This window comes from Phalangium opilio, unplaced genomic scaffold (genome assembly GCF_054372755.1).
Source record: "Phalangium opilio isolate 3A_F unplaced genomic scaffold, DU_Popi_V2 ptg000078l_1, whole genome shotgun sequence".
Taxonomy (NCBI): domain Eukaryota; kingdom Metazoa; phylum Arthropoda; class Arachnida; order Opiliones; family Phalangiidae; genus Phalangium; species Phalangium opilio.
In genome coordinates this window covers 5,763,517-5,779,303 of record NW_028324186.1, presented here as the reverse complement: position 1 = coordinate 5,779,303, position 15,787 = coordinate 5,763,517, and the positions used below count along the sequence as shown (strand labels likewise).

The window sequence follows — 15,787 nt, the reverse complement described above, 5'->3', positions numbered from 1 at the left end:
CAAAATGTAGCAATACATAAAGCTATAGCTACTAGTTGGGATAAATTAGTTAGGGATCTACCTACGTTAATAAATAGAAGTTCAAGTCCTCAGACGGGAAAAGTCCCTATTGAGCCACCAGAAAGGTTATCTTTTATTGGATCGTCTAGCGATAATGCCACAGAGTTTTTGGCCGCTTTTGAGGCATATGCAAAATTTCACAAGCTTTCAAATGAATAAAGGTTAGCTGCATTGCCTCTCCTTTTACGAGGGCATGCCTTGTATTGGTATAGGGATTTAGTCCGTCAATATGACGATATGTGTAGTTTAAACCCTTCCCATCCTCATCTAGCTTGGAGAACATTTAAGAGACACTTTAAAGGTAGCGTCGGCTCGGTTTATTTCCGATCTAGAACGCTAGATGGCGGTCGCGTGCGGGGCGGTGGCCTAAAATTTGAAAAAGGACCATACCCTACGAGTGGATGAATTGTGTCACGTGGGTTACAAAGACTATCTTCCCTGAATCTGGACTCGACGCGTAATGCGAATCATGCTCTATTGGAGTGTGTAATTCGCCAGTCCATTTTTTGTAATTGCTTCGTGTTTTTCTCTCTCTTGAGTACGGTAAATTTAAAATAAAAACGTTCAGTTGAGACTTGGAGTTTGGATTGTGTAAACGATTTTATTTTGAGTGATTTTTTTCTGCGGATTTTGCGCTGCGTTTTAGTGTTTGTTGGATTGTGAAAACAAAGTTAGTGTGGGCGATATTTTTTCTGTGGAATTTGCGCTGTGTGTTCGCGAAATATTTTATTAAAAATGGCCAGTAAAGGTAAAATGTTTGGTACTCTTTGAATTTGTGGTATGCTAGACCTTACTGAACGCTTTCTGTTTTGCTTATCAGAAAGTACGCATAGAATCAAACTTTCTTCAAGTGTGTTTGAACGATGGGCAGTCGAAAGGAGTAGAATGGGTATGGGATCTCAAAATGATAAATTTGCATCATTCCTTCTTGACCAATTACGGTGAGTTTTTCTTATACTTCGTTACTGGCCAATTCTCTACCTCGTTATTTTTAGTTCAAAATTTTAATTATGTGAAAAATAATTGTACTATGATGTTAGGGAGTGGTAGGTGTATATTTAAAAATTTGATAAGAAAATGTAACGTAATACCAGAAGTAGATCATATTACAGCTCCCTAGAAGTACTGGACGATATAACATCGCTGTGCATCAGCATTGTCTCCCAGCGCTGAAGGGAAGAGGATATATGCGAAACGCAGCGGCGAATTTGTGAACTAAACCAGAGGAATGATTTTGGCGCGAAAGAAATTTTTAAAAAGCGGGGCAAGCAAACGGAAGTAAGTGGTAGCCAATGAGGAAAGGTTTGAGAGAGAAGAGCGCGGAAGGAAACAAGTTGTTCCATGCATAGTGTTGGGTTGTGAATATAATAGTAGAAGTCCACTTTATTTTTCCGATTTTAAAAAATAATTGGCGGTCTATAGGTATTTCGCACAATTTTTAAACGCCTGTGTTGAAATTTGAAAAGGAAATTAATATGAATTCAAATGTTCAAAATAGCCTTCATCATGCTAGAACATTTTTAGTGCATCCCTAATACACTACCGATTTATAGGTTTTTAACGGAAATAGTTGACTGATTTATTACTAATCATAGGTTATGTGCGTCAACATACAAATTTGTTTTCCTTTTTAAAGTCTGACAAATTTTTTCAATGCTTTAACGGTTTCCGTTCGCGAAAGATGCAGGTCAATTTTTTCAGTTTTACAAAACGTGATTTTAATATCACATTTAATTGTGATCAGATGTGTCTTTCATTTGGGCATGCGACGATTGTAATTAATTACATTGGTCCTAGACGCTTTTTCTAATTAGCAAAAAAAAAACAAAAGCCATTCTAAATCAAAATTATAACGCGATAACAAGCTTCACACTAATCACGACACTGACGGCGGTCTGACAGCCATTAGGCTACCATCAACCGGAACCTCCGTAGGCTAACGTAACTACCGGGTTAATGGGCAAACTATACTCGTAAAACTGAGCTATAGATGGCGGGCTTGGATGTCTTGGAAGAAAACGCTGTTTACAAAGGCATAACCTACGTCCAGTACTTATAGGGAGCTGTAATATGATCCACTTATGGTAATACAGTATTGTAAATGCTTGAGAAACTCCCGTTACTCGGACCCGTCCCCGATACACAAAAGACCGAGGCTTAACGCTCCTGAACGTTCTAGCTCGCGGCCATCTTTCTTGTTTACATGTTCTCGTCTAGGTTTGGAGGGATAGTCAAAATTCATACCCCCTTTTTATGGACAAATAAGGTCTAGCTTTTTTTTTGTAGAGGGAAAGCACTGGGGGAAGCTACGAGTCTACTACTACTTGAAATCCGAAAGAGTGAGATTTGAGTGGTATTCTCAAGGGGCGAGCCACTTGTGAAATTAATTGTAATTAAAATTTAATTACCTTGAAATTATTTGATATATTTGAACTCAATTGAAATGTTTGGATTCACTCGAAATATTTGGATTCACTCGAAATATTTGGATTCACTCGAAATATTTGGATTCACTCGAAATATTTGGATTCACTCGAAATATTTGGATTCACTCGAAATATTTGGATTCACTCGAAATATTTGGATTCACTCGAAATATTTGGATTCACTCGAAATATTTGGATTCACTCGAAATATTTGGATTCACTTCAAATTATATTAAATATTTGAATTCACTTTTACTCTTTTTTGTCTAGTGGCTAGCCTCTCGGGTATTCTTTTCTTATTCATAGATGATTTAGAAAGGGGGTTAGATAAAGAATGAATCTATAGTCAAAAACCATTGGAATGCTGACACCCCAGCAGGTGATCTCCCTCTCTCGTGATGCTTGAAATTGTATGGTTTCTTTTAAGAATGTAAAGGGAAAGGGAGTACATTTTGCTATCGGCAAAATATCCCCCATGCAGGCTAGCCGTTTGAGTGTTTCGCGGAATCGGAATTTTGGGTTAGAAAGTGAAAGGGATTTCAATATATAGGAAATAAATTACTCTATAGAGTAATGGCAGTACTACGTATGCAAGCGTCATACCCTGCTATCTCTTAGCTCAGTGTCACCCCCCCTACTGGGCGCGTACATTATCCCCTCTTACAAGAGCGTGCCCAGAGGAAGTGTACACCCCTCTCTACCTCCACTCGACGGTGTGAGTAATTTCCAAGGGTGAAAGACATACCAGGATCAATCTACGACTAATAGACAACTCGTCCCACCATGGGTCGGCCGATCATCATGAAATTTTAGGCACACTAAATTGTGGCCAAATAATAAACAATTGTAGATTTCGTGCGATAAATATTAATTGGTTCGGAATTTATTGCAATTTGAAAATACCCCCATTTTTTCGAGTCTGGGAAACTCCATTTTCGTACCATTAAACATAAAGTCCAACTCACCTTCACTTTTCGAGATAATTTCATAAACATTATTAATGATAGAGTATTGGAAGCTTAGAATCCGAATATGGTTTCAGATTTATTCTATCTTTAACCGTTGTCTTTTAATTACGGGTCATTTTGGAAAATTTTAATTTTTGAGGGTCACATTCGGGGTCTATAACCTCCCGAGCAACAACTTCGATTTTTTAATTGATAACAAATTTGAATAGATGCATAAATAAGCTTTTATATATATATATAAATTGACCCTGCTATCTAGTTTCTAGGGCACTAAATTGACGTTTTTGCTTTTTCACGAAAAATGATACTTTGAAAAAAAAAAAAAAAAAAAAATCCTTTTTTTTTTCGCAAGAGCTCAAAATTTCTACTTCAAATAGTGATTGAGGGTTACCTAAACAAATTTTAGGAATAGTTTATTTTTCTGAGCCTCTAGTACGAGATTTTTGGAAAGATTTAACTGGAGCTGGCAAAATGCATAAAATACAATTGATACGAAACATTTGTTTCTATCGACGTCCATGATACTTTGCACCTAATTTTGTCACATTGCATAAATATTAGAAGAAAGTCAAGTTCTTCTTTGACGGCTTGTTGTACCTGGGGCACATACCACTCTTTATCATATACCGCCGCTACATAGTCACCGATAGCAATATCTTCAAAAGCGAAGTTATGGGAGTTTTCGTGTATTTGATTCTCTGTTTGGTAAAGTTTAACTTACGAACTAATTTCATCAGCAAAGATACGTTACATATTGAGTTCGGAGACTGATACAGGAATAAACTTATGATGACTTCGAGTTCCAATCACATTTAAAGCTTTACAGAATCTTTCTGCCATTGAAATTCTATATGTTTTAACTTCACCTTTAGTCACGTAGATACATTTTATTCTATTAATGTGTTGATTAGCCCATTGATAAAAATGAACTGGATCGATGAAGAGTCCCCTTACCGAAAAAAAACCTCTAAAAAACGTCTTCAGCCCAACCCAAGACGTGTTTTAGAGGTGGTTTTTTCGGTAAGGGCTACATCACATATGAACACATTAATAGAATAAAATGTATCTACGTGACTAAAGGTGAAGTTAAAACATATAGAATTTCAATGGCAGAAAGATTCTGTAAAGCTTTAAATGTGATTGGAACTCGAAGTCATCATAAGTTTATTCCTGTATCAGTCTCCGAACTCAATATGTAACGTATCTTTGCTGATGAAATTAGTTCGTAAGTTAAACTTTACCAAACAGAGAATCAAATACACGAAAACTCCCATAACTTCGCTTTTGAAGATATTGCTATCGGTGACTATGTAGCGGCGGTATATGATAAAGAGTGGTATGTGCCCCAGGTACAACAAGCCGTCAAAGAAGAACTTGACTTTCTTCTAATATTTATGCAATGTGACAAAATTAGGTGCAAAGTATCATGGACGTCGATAGAAACAAATGTTTCGTATCAATTGTATTTTATGCATTTTGCCAGCTCCAGTTAAATCTTTCCAAAAATCTCGTACTAGAGGCTCAGAAAAATAAACTATTCCTAAAATTTGTTTAGGTAACCCTCAATCACTATTTGAAGTAGAAATTTTGAGCTCTTGCGAAAAAAAAAAGGATTTTTTTTTTTTTTTTCAAAGTATCATTTTTCGTGAAAAAGCAAAAACGTCAATTTAGTGCCCTAGAAACTAGATAGCAGGGTCAATTTATATATATATATAAAAGCTTATTTATGCATCTATTCAAATTTGTTATCAATTAAAAAATCGAAGTTGTTGCTCGGGAGGTTATAGTCCCCGAATATGACCCTCAAAAATTAAAATTTACCAAAATGACCCACGGTCATTTTAAGTAATACAAAGACAATATCTCTTTGAAAAAAGTATATGATAATAAATATATCGTTAACTAATATTTCTATGCCTACGAAATCATAAAGAAACAAGGATTTGGTTAGCAGAGAGTCCCAAGCGAGTGCTAACATGCTCTCAAAGGAAATTCAAACAGAACCCATTACCACTTTTGAAATGGAAACGTCACCAGGGTTTCCTCTTCAAAGGAAATATGTTCGATTAAGACCGAAAGGTTCATATTTTACAAAAATTTATATCTAAAATTTAAAAGAAAGGGTTTAAAAATTTCGAATATTCATAGACAAACCAGAGACCCCGCTCTACAAAAAGTTTGGTTTGGCCATGGAGTCTCCCCTCGCTGATACCCCCCCCCCTAAAGGAACCCCTTCACCAATAAAAGGAGTTAAGCGGTCTTTGTTTCAAATGGAAGAAGAGGAACTAGACATGTAATACACCATACTAATTACCCTACTGAGGTCTATTACTATTTAAACTTCATTGTTCATAAATGTAATAATTAATTTAGAGAGCCGGAGGAGGAGGAAGAGGAAGAGGGGGGTGAAAAACATAGGGAAGCTGACCCTATCGAACAAGAAACCTTTGGGGAACAAATGGAACATCTTGAGTATTACTTTATAATAATATTTACCTAAAGAAATGGCTTGAAAATTTACAAAATATATAAAGCATTGAAGGTGAATCACCTGATTCCGAAGATGAGGAAGAAACTGATTATGAAGATTTTGTAATTGAATATAATGAAGTAAATTTTCCAGAGTTCAAAAGTCACTAGGACATTTATGAATAATTACACCTTGCGTTTTAGCCCCCGCCTATGGAACCCAAAAAACTGAGTGCAAACGAAATCATAAGTGAAAACTTGTGTTTTGTTTACACCCCCTTTTTAACGTCTCTTATTCAAAAAGCATTTGGCACAAAGTGTTCCTATTGTCACTCAAAGTTGGACTATAAAATCCATAGGCGAGGAACTGCCTTGATATATTCATGGAAATGCTCGGAAGGAGCAGGTGGAAAACATTTAAATGTAAATTGTCCCCACTTCCTAATGCTATTATTGGATTTTTTATTTTACACAATCAAATTCCTGAAATATTTTTAGGGCAAATGGGAGAGCCAACCCAATTTCCATGGCTTATATTCTGGAAATTTAACACTTGCCAATGGAATAGTTCTTTCTGGGAATCAGTATGGAAAAATAGCATTGCTCATGAAACATTGCAAAGTGCATTTCTTCGCAAAAGATACTTTTTTCAGGTAATCCACAATTTCATATACAGAGTATGAACCCTGCCCCTCTAGCTTCCCAAACACCTTAGGACAATGAAATCCCTGAATATTGTTCTACTTTATGTACCACCGTGCGCAGAACCAAGTTAAGATATGAGCCAGGGGGAAAAGTCAGTTTCCTCTCCCTTTGAATAGAAGGCCCAATTTCCAAGCACGAGCGCTTTTTAATTTTACCATAGAGACTATATGGGGTTTTCTAGTCTCTATGATTTTACACGGAATTTTATTCCGGTAAAATTTAAGAAAGGAATTTGACGCGAACGATGAGAGAGAGAGGGAACATGAAAGTGTGCGGGGGGAGAGAGATCGCTAGCGTACGCGATGGCGATACGAAGAGGGAAAATGAAAGTGTGCGGGGGGAGAGAGATCGCTAGCGTACGCGATGGCGATACGAAGAGGGAAAATGAAAGTGTGCGGGGGGAGAGAGATCGCTACCGTACGCGATGGCAATACGAAGAGGGAAACGAAGCTACGCATAGAGAGAGAACTGCCTGCCTGGTAGGCTGGTATATTAGTGAGAGGGGGAAGAGGGAGAGGGGGCATCCCGCTCGGAGAGGAGAGAGAGGAAAGAAAGGTAGTTGAATTCTCGCGGGCTTTTTTGAGTGAAGAAAAACAAGTTGGTAATTTTCGTGCACTACTGCACTTTTTGCGCGTGATACATCAGATTATGCTGGATGGTTAGGTTTGGTTTCTGAATTCTTACTCAAATTTTGGTACGGGTAACTCGCGTAAATTCACTATTGGGTAGAGCAAGGTTCTGAAGATTATTAAAATAAATGAAAATGGCTAGGGATGTCTTTGGAGATAGGCTTACCCTAAAGGAATGCAGTTGCTTGAGGTTGCCAACTTGAATTAAATTTAATACAAAAATAACCATGTGTTGCATTAATACTATTAAGCACATTAGGCACTAGTAAACCGCCTACAAAGTTATGGTTATTATCTTGGTAATTATCTTTTCTTGGCAACCTCCATGCTTGATAAGAAAATGTCAAAATCTAAGATGTAAAGTATGGGCCTATAATTATAGGACGCGGTAGCCACAGACCACCCACGGACGCCACTCTCTTTCTCCCCAATATAGAAGAGACGCCGAATATAGAGAAAGGGGTGCTTTTACTTTCTCCCCAATATAGAAGAGAATTATAGAGAAAGTTTCATTAATATTATTTGAAATGTGACGTTATTAGAAATTAAGGGGATACACGATTGTGTTTCAGGAATGTTTTTAGTTGTGCGATTTATTGGAGATGAACTATAGGTAAATTGTAAAGAAGGGACGAAGAAAAATGGGAGGTACTTTAGCCTTTCCTCGCTATTACCCTTATTGAACTTGACATTTTAACCCGTCTTACCCACGACTGGCCGGAGCCATAAACGTAGATAAAATCGCCTTCCCATGTCGCCTTCCCTTCAAATTGTATTGGGACCTTCCTTTGTACAAATAAAATTTTCATTCCTAGCTACCCTAAGATCGAATCCATTCAGGCGCGCCTCTTTTTTAGATTTTCAGAGTAGGTAGTAGACCTACTACCCCAAAACTGTTTTCGCTCTCCTCTTTCTATGTCCTCCCCCACGTCATTCTACATACATTATGTATTCAACTACCGGAACCCCCACCGCTAAGGGGGAGAGTGGGGCTATCCGTTTTTTTTCTCATCTGTAGACAGCTTACATCCCAGTTTTTCTTTTGATCCCACCATGTTTGGGTGCTTATATAGGTTTGTGGGAGGGTTAAGGAAAGTCTTCCTTCCTAGTATAATGACATATTTTGATGAAATGTAGCCACTGAATGTAACTGTCTAGGGAGGGGGAAACCGCAAATGTGTAAATAGAATGAAACTAATAACATAAAGATGCAAAATCATTTTAATTAATAAACAAACTATTAAAATATTATAGTAGTATACTACTTAAACTATACACAAAATTATTTACAAAACTATACACAAAATTATTTACAAAACTATATACAAAATTATTTACAAAACTATATACAAAATTATTTACAAAACTATACACAAAATTATTTACAAAACTATATACAAAATTATTTACAAAACTATATACAAAATTATTTACAAAACTATATACAAAATTATTTACAAAACTATATACAAAATTATTTACAAAACTATACACAAAATTATTTACAAAACTGTTCCGTCCCCCCCTTGAGCCCCGATTCCAGTTATCCAGGGAATCTCCCTGGTTGAAACCCTCGATAGTTCCCATCTGGGCTGGGAAATGACTGTCGGATGCGCTTTACGCCACAGGCTGGCAATACCATCCTGTTTCCCAATCCAAGGAACCCAAAGAGGGTTAGACACAGATTTGCGTAAGCCTGAAATCTCAAGTTTTCGTTATCTATGTCTAACCCTCTTTCCAGGATTAATTCGCCCCTCAAGCGCATCGTCAAAATGAGAACCATGGGTTCTAAGCAAAATAACTGAAATTGGGGCCCAAGAGTCAAGCACCTGACTCTTCCACAGCACACATTTTCTCTGTCTGTGGGCATGTGCTGGCAGACCCCACAAACGCACCATTGTGGCTGCCCTGGGGGTGTGGGAGACGTTGGTGGTGCTGCTTCATTTCCACGTAAAACTGTACAACAAATGATAATTTTAAACTTCAAATACACGGGAGAAAAAAATAAAGGTAAAACAGGGATGGGTTGACTAAGTATATAATAGAAAATGTTTTACTTTCGCCTAAAATTGATTCCGTTTCTGGAATCATACGCGCCAACCGACGAAGCAACTGATCTTTCGTTGGTGTATCTAGATTGTCGATAATATCCTAGAAAAATTTCGTTACAATTACTTAACAATTCGATTATAAAGAACCATTTAGTTATCATACATCGACAGATCTAGATATTTCGACGCCTGATGACCTTGCTGTTGCTTCGTCCGAAGCCGCCAATTCGACGAATGCCACCCTCATGGCTGGGTCCATAGGGTATCTACCCCTTGTGGACAGGCGAGGTCGTTTCCTCGACCGTATATTCGGCCTAGTTTCCGCTGGAGTAGTCTATTGTAATGATAAACGAGATCATTAATCAAATACACAAATTAGCCTATACTGAAATTAGGTGGGTGCTAAGTACGTAATGTGAGGTCTAGTTTAGGGTATGCCCTTACCAAGAAGAAAATAAATGAAGCTTACCTCCACCACAGAAGGTTCTTCTTCAGAGGCTGCCTCTGGCGGCTCCTCATTTTGGGAGTCCGACTCCTCACTGGCCCTTTCCTCTTCCACCACCAACCTTTCCCGATCGTGAATTTCGGGTGGTGGGGCACTTGAGGTACTTGGTCTTGCCTGATTTTGGCATACAAGTACCTTCTTCCCCACCAACCCACAATTGCAACGATCGGTGCATTCCACACCGTTGGCCTTGCAAGGGCAGGATAGGCGGCCACTAACGCGAGAACATACTGACCGACAAGAACAACAGTTCTTGAACGGCTCCAAAGCGCCCGATCTCATCGCGATAGGCAATTCCTCCATGTTACTTTTTGAACGTCTTATTTGGGCAAATCTTCACTAAATTCTGACTAGATCTCCTCAAAACCAAAGACGCCAAAAAAGTGGGGTCAATATTGAGAAGCCCCAGTATAATGAAAGTCTAACATGTGAATTACCCCTAAAGTCCCTTTCATGATCTTTTCTGATGTGAATACCACGAAATTATACAGGGTGTTTCTGAAAGGTCTATCAGAAATTAAGGGTGTTTTTTGGGTGATTTCGACTCAAAATTATTCTATGACATTTTGCCCTAAGAGCCACCGTTTTAAAGGTATGATTGGAGTGTTTTACGGATGATCCCTAAAATTTAATTAAGAAACTGAAAGGCGATGCTAAATTAACTAAGGGGTCATCCGTAAAACACTCCAATCATAACTTTAAAACGGTGGCTCTTTTAGGGCAAAATGGCATAGAATATTTTTGAGTCGAAATCACCCAAAGAACACCCCCGTTTAATTTCTGATAGACCATTCAGAAACACCCTGTATAATTGTTACCTCCCTGCAAAAATTCTATTCCGGTAGATTTTGAAGATAAGCCAATTTCGGACTTCCTTGGCCAAAGAAGTCTCCTTCAAATCCCAACAGTCATAAAACCATATCCTCAAGTCATTAGTCCTTATCTTTCCCTTACTCAAAGCAGAAGGGTTCGCCCTTCTTTTAGCAGTTTCCCTCCAACGAATTTTGACAATCTTTACTATTCATTTATTTCACTAAAAAGCATTGAGAGTTGCATTTAACGTACATACCAGCAAAAGGTACCAGTAAAATAGAATTGGTAAATGTATTACTTTATTGTACGGTTGCGCTTGGTCTGCCTAATTGGTAGCAGGACTAAAGATAAGATATATTCGTGTGTGTGGCCATCAGCGGTAGAACCGAAGATGAAAGAGGATCAGTATTTATGACTTTTAAGCCATTAAAGGGAGGGTGAAGTAGAAAATCAATCTTAGTATTACTTACGCTTCCTGAAATGAGTCAAGTAGCGAGAAACCCGGATAGCCTAATCCTTTTCCCTTGTTACTTTTGTAGTGGATTGACATGTTAGTTAAAGTTAATCTATTATAACGGCATTAAATTATAATTTCTTATGACCTTTACACAATTCGCTACACTTTATTTCATTCAGCTATCAACTCCATTTCTTAAAACCTGCGGTTGACCGTTTCTGGGTTAAAACCCAAAAGGAAACTTTTCAGTCACTATCAGGACGAAAACTCATTCTAGCTGGTGATGGAAGGATGGACAGTCCCGGACACTCTGCTATGTTTTGTTCTTACACTTTGGCGGACACGGAGACAAAAAAAATTGTCTCTGTTATGACCAAAGATGTAAGACATGCGGAGGGCAAAAGTCCTAACATGGAACTTTTAGCTTTCAAAGCTGCTGCCCAAGAAGTGTTGACCCTTGGCTCACAACACAATGTCAGAGTGGAGGAGGTCGTTACAGACGCTCATTCGGCCATTTCAGGAGAGCTAAGTTAGTTCTAGTCTTCTAGACTAACCACAGTTCTGCCAATTTTTCCTTTACATAAACTTTTTTACAGGAAAAGACGAGTCATGTTTGCCTGGAGTCAAACACTCTTGGGACACTTGGCATGGGGGAAAAATTATTCTCAAGAGGTTAAATGATGTATGCAATTTTTTTCAAAATTTTTATTGGCAGTTTGTCTTATTCGAACTTCCAATAGATTGGACTTAAAAGCAAAGAGCACCGGGCGCTGTGCCATTGGGCTCGACTTTTAAGGAATCACTTCTGGTGGTGTGCAAAGAATTGCGAGGGTCAGGTGTTTACCATGAAGGTAATTTAACAATTTTACCAGACCTAGAAACATTATGCATTATACAAAAACGCAGAGTTTGTGGTTGACTTGCCTCCATCATGTGCTGAACGAGCATGAGTGGCACATGGAAATTGGCAAGTTCAACCATTGCGATCACGAGCCCCTAACTGATGAACAGCGGGAGAAACATCCGTGGCTGGAAGCCAACTCTCCCACGTTCATTAAACTAAGGAGTGAAGTTTTAAGGAAGTACCTTATAAAAAACATGGGATACTTCACAAACTTTAGGTATGTATCAGAACCTCGACATTACCATCATTTAGTAGTCCACAATTTTTTTTAACAGGCACACAGGCTTTCTCGAGAGCTACCACAGTTTAATACTAATGTATGCACCAAAAAGAATCGCTTTTGGGTAAGAGGTTTTTTTTTTTGGAAATTCATGAGCTAGACACTAATATGTGGCACAGGTACTGGGGCTACCAAATTAGGGTCAAGTTGGCCGCCATTGACCACAACCATCACTGTGACAGGCAGAGGGCGTATACCAAAGATGAGAAACCAAAGTAACTATGTTTATTATTATTATGTTCGTGGCAAAATAACATAACGTTCTATACTCGTGCAAGCGCTAGTTTGATCATTTCAAACAAAACTAAGTATTCTGGTTTACAGGGATACTCGTGCCTATAGCAAACGTACCAAGGCGTGGTACATCGTACCCATTTATGAAAAAAAAAATATTTATATATTGAAGAGCTAATGCTCTCCATTTTTGAGGAGAGGAAGAATTTCAAGGTAAAAACTGTCGTTTTTGTATTCGGCAATGTAAGTGACGCGGTGTTATGCTTTGTAGGGTACTTTGAAACAAAAAGTAGACCTAGAGGAAGATCATCCATTGAGGATTTCCAAAACACGTGGAATGGTGCCGGGTCCTTCGAAGGAGGAATTACGGGAAAAACATCAATCCCGCTTTTAAGGAAACAAACCTTAAAAAAATATACCTTCCATGAAATGTGCCTAGACGCTCAACCCTAGTGGTTGACTCTAGTACTTTTCATTGAATAAGCACGGAAGTTATTCTTAGTGGTGGGAGTGTATTGGTATTTGTGTCGTTGGACACAATCCATGCTCGCGTATCGTAGGGTGATGGTGTCTCTTCTCGGGGAATCCCTGGAGATTCCACTCACCGTGGCTGCCGTCAGGAAGGGTTCTTTCCCCTCTTCTTTGGTGCCTGGTGGTGGATGAACTGCTGGGTCGGCTCGGGGATAGGAGCTGTCACTGTTTTGGGTATGCGAATGACATTGTAGTTATCACCGTCTGACGGTTCAAAGACCGACTCTGGACAGTGTCGGCTTAATACAGTCCTGTATTTAATGGGCATCGTTGATGACCCGTTCTGCAGGGAGGCAGAAGGGACCTCCTCCTATATCATCTGTAGCTGCGATTACCTCGCGGCTCTGAGGTTGGAGCACTTTCATATCCATTCCATACAGTTCTCTCGCGGCTAATCGGATTCTCCGCTTCCTTGAGGCGATAGGACTGGCTGCAGTCTAACCAGCTCGGGGTGCAAAATATACCTTTGGTATCGGTGCTGGAGGTGGCACCGCGTCACCTTTTTCAACATAAACTTTTTTTTCCATGTGCATTTTTACAGAACCCGTTTTTCCAACATTACCCATGGGAACGTGTAGTTATGTTATAACCAGACGGATAATGGTGCGTAGTTCTATCGCGGCTAATCGGATTCTCCGCTTCATTGAGGCGACAGGACTGGCTGCAGTCTAACCAGCTCGGGGTGCACAATATACCGGTGCTTGAGGTGGCACCGCGTCACCTCTTTCAACATAAAAATTTTTTTTCCCCATGTGCATTTTTACAGAACCCGTTTTTCCAACATTACCCATGGGAACGTGTGGTTATGTTATAACCAGACGGTTGATGGTGCGTAGTTCTCTCGCGGCTAATCGGATTCTCCGCTTCATTGAGGCGACAGGACTGGCTGCAGTCTAACCAGCTCGGGGTGCACAATATACCTTTGGTATCGGTGCTTGATGTGGCACCGCGTCACCTCTTTCAACATAAACCTTTTTTTTCCCCATGTGCATTTTTACAGAACCCGTTTTTCCAACATTACCCATGGGAACGTGTGGTTATGTTATAATCAGACGGATGATGGTGCGTAGTCGGTCTATCTTTATGAAGGTTGCACGAAAAACAAGTATGTCAAGCAACTGGTTATGAAAACATCTTCAGTCGGTAAGGAAAGAAACTAGTATGGTAGCAGAATTCACTTCCCTTGGCACGCGACTGTTGATACTAAATTCAGGACTTACACAGTATCTTCTCCAGTGCCAATTAAATACTGAAATGTGGCCAATTTCAGTTGAAAAAGTCGGCCAAATAATACAATATTTAAACCTTTAGTGACACTAAATGAACGCCTCTCCTTATTGGGAGGAGATTAATTGCAATGGTGTTGTTTTCGAAATCCAATAGAAATCGGGAACCCCTTGAATAGAATTTATAGCATTTATTTTTGGGGAAATGAAATTGTCAAATTTACACTTTCTATGATTGTATTCTGCGACTTACACTTTATAGCGTCGTGACCACCGTATATCGCAGGTTATAGCGTCGTGACCACCGTATATCGCAGGTTATAGCGTCGTGACCACCGTATATCGCAGGTTATAGCGTCGTGACCACCGTATATCGCAGGTTATAGCGTCGTGACCACCGTATATCGCAGGTTGTAGCGTCGTGACCACCGTATATCGCAGGTTATAGCGTCGTGACCACCGTATATCGCAGGTTGTAGCGTCGTGACCACCGTATATCGCAGGTTATAGCGTCGTGACCACCGTATATCGCAGGTTATAGCGTCGTGACCATCGTATATCGCAGGTTATAGCGTCGTGACCACGGTGTATCTCACCTTATAGCGTCGTGGCCACAGTATGGAGTAAGTATTTATTGGGAAGTAATTTTATTTCTTGAGTTTATGTCCCACTCTACATAAATTTAAGTAGCATGCGAGTTAGTGCGTGCTTTGAAGGTTGCTGTATAAACTTGACACATTAGAATAGACTACTGGTGGTAGAAAGGGGTGTAGACGCCGGTGTATGCTTCCCTCTGGGCGCGCTCTTGTAAGAGGAAATTCTGTTCTAACACAGTAGGGGGATGACACTGAGCTAAGAGGTCGAAGGGTATGACGTTTGCATACGTGGAACTACCATTACTCTATTGCAAAATTATTTTTGGCCGATTTACTTATATTGTTGTATTTACGATGTACTGTAATAAGGGCACGCGAATCAAGTATGTCTAGACCAAAACCAATTATCTAGTCGATTAATTTTTTAATTAATATAAAATAAATTCTTTAAATATTCAAGAAAAATAAAATTTTTAGAATTTGAGTTTCACGCTGTTATTATTTAATTATTACAAAAGGTGTTCATAGGCTTCATTTGCGTCAGAGTAAGGAAATTGTCATGAATATAATAAAATCAGAGAAAATGACCTATGACCAAGTAAGTTTTCCTTTGAAAATTGCAATAATTATCACATTCTCTAGCGATGGGAGTCGGGAAAGTACTGATTTTCACATACTGTATTATTGTATTGTAAATAACCATGGAGCGGCAAAAAAATAGACGTTATTTTAGGTTTGGTTTGGTTAGGTGCGGTTTGTATTTTTAAAAATGCGATTCTTCGATCACTGAAACTTCGAATGTTTGAAACTATAATTGTATTTATATTTTTGGTACCGGACGCGTGTATCATCATAGCGAGTTCCGGCAAAGCCCTTGGCACTGCTATATATATATAATTAGTTTTTAATGTTAATTATTGTTTGCGCTGATTA

At 38.9% G+C, this 15,787-nt stretch overlaps 4 protein-coding genes across 4 annotated transcripts; 2 read left to right on the top strand and 2 right to left on the bottom strand.

Moving 5' to 3' along the window:
- The first annotated feature begins 502 nt into the window (after positions 1–502).
- On the top strand, positions 503–6,580 carry LOC149655971 (uncharacterized). Its single transcript, XM_089845085.1, has 8 exons — positions 503–808; positions 881–1,001; positions 5,388–5,533; positions 5,603–5,747; positions 5,828–5,926; positions 5,989–6,064; positions 6,128–6,346; positions 6,422–6,580. The coding sequence occupies exons 1-8, from the start codon at positions 796–798 to the stop codon at positions 6,578–6,580; spliced, it is 978 nt and encodes a 325-aa protein (XP_089701211.1). The 5' UTR covers positions 503–795.
- Positions 6,581–8,460: 1,880 nt separating this feature from the next.
- LOC149655970 (uncharacterized) lies at positions 8,461–9,582 on the bottom strand. Its single transcript, XM_089845021.1, has 3 exons — positions 9,472–9,582; positions 9,315–9,408; positions 8,461–9,213 (listed from the first exon to the last, which is right to left on the bottom strand). The coding sequence occupies exons 1-3, from the start codon at positions 9,565–9,567 to the stop codon at positions 8,801–8,803; spliced, it is 603 nt and encodes a 200-aa protein (XP_089701147.1). The 5' UTR covers positions 9,568–9,582; the 3' UTR covers positions 8,461–8,800.
- Positions 9,575–10,377, bottom strand: LOC149655969 (uncharacterized). The gene is made up of 3 exons (XM_089845084.1): positions 9,778–10,377; positions 9,634–9,642; positions 9,575–9,580 (listed from the first exon to the last, which is right to left on the bottom strand). Exons 1-3 carry the CDS (start codon positions 10,114–10,116, stop codon positions 9,575–9,577), a joined length of 354 nt encoding a protein of 117 aa, XP_089701210.1. The 5' UTR covers positions 10,117–10,377.
- A 573-nt stretch (positions 10,378–10,950) lies between these two features.
- LOC149655968 (uncharacterized) lies at positions 10,951–12,486 on the top strand. The gene is made up of 6 exons (XM_089845083.1): positions 10,951–11,612; positions 11,680–11,765; positions 11,824–11,934; positions 11,990–12,204; positions 12,263–12,331; positions 12,387–12,486. Exons 1-6 carry the CDS (start codon positions 11,375–11,377, stop codon positions 12,484–12,486), a joined length of 819 nt encoding a protein of 272 aa, XP_089701209.1. The 5' UTR covers positions 10,951–11,374.
- Positions 12,487–15,787: the final 3,301 nt, after the last annotated feature.

What these genes read in the sequence shown, in the direction of transcription:
- LOC149655971 (XM_089845085.1), top strand. An exon ending in TGTTCGATTAAGACCGAAAG is followed by an intron (nt 5,534 to 5,602) that starts GTTCATATTTTA and finishes GAATATTCATAG; the next exon opens with ACAAACCAGAGACCCCGCTC. An exon ending in GAACAAATGGAACATCTTGA is followed by an intron (nt 5,927 to 5,988) that starts GTATTACTTTAT and finishes AAATATATAAAG; the next exon opens with CATTGAAGGTGAATCACCTG.
- LOC149655970 (XM_089845021.1), bottom strand. Translation starts at nt 9,567, where the DNA reads ATGGACCCAGCCATGAGGGTGGCATTCGTCGAATTGGCGGCTTCGGAC. An exon ending in AAATATCTAGATCTGTCGAT is followed by an intron (nt 9,409 to 9,471) that starts GTATGATAACTA and finishes AAATTTTTCTAG; the next exon opens with GATATTATCGACAATCTAGA. An exon ending in GGAATCAATTTTAGGCGAAA is followed by an intron (nt 9,214 to 9,314) that starts GTAAAACATTTT and finishes TTTGTTGTACAG; the next exon opens with TTTTACGTGGAAATGAAGCA.
- LOC149655969 (XM_089845084.1), bottom strand. Translation starts at nt 10,116, where the DNA reads ATGGAGGAATTGCCTATCGCGATGAGATCGGGCGCTTTGGAGCCGTTC.
- LOC149655968 (XM_089845083.1), top strand. Translation starts at nt 11,375, where the DNA reads ATGGACAGTCCCGGACACTCTGCTATGTTTTGTTCTTACACTTTGGCG. An exon ending in GGATACTTCACAAACTTTAG is followed by an intron (nt 12,205 to 12,262) that starts GTATGTATCAGA and finishes TTTTTTTAACAG; the next exon opens with GCACACAGGCTTTCTCGAGA. An exon ending in CCAAAAAGAATCGCTTTTGG is followed by an intron (nt 12,332 to 12,386) that starts GTAAGAGGTTTT and finishes TATGTGGCACAG; the next exon opens with GTACTGGGGCTACCAAATTA.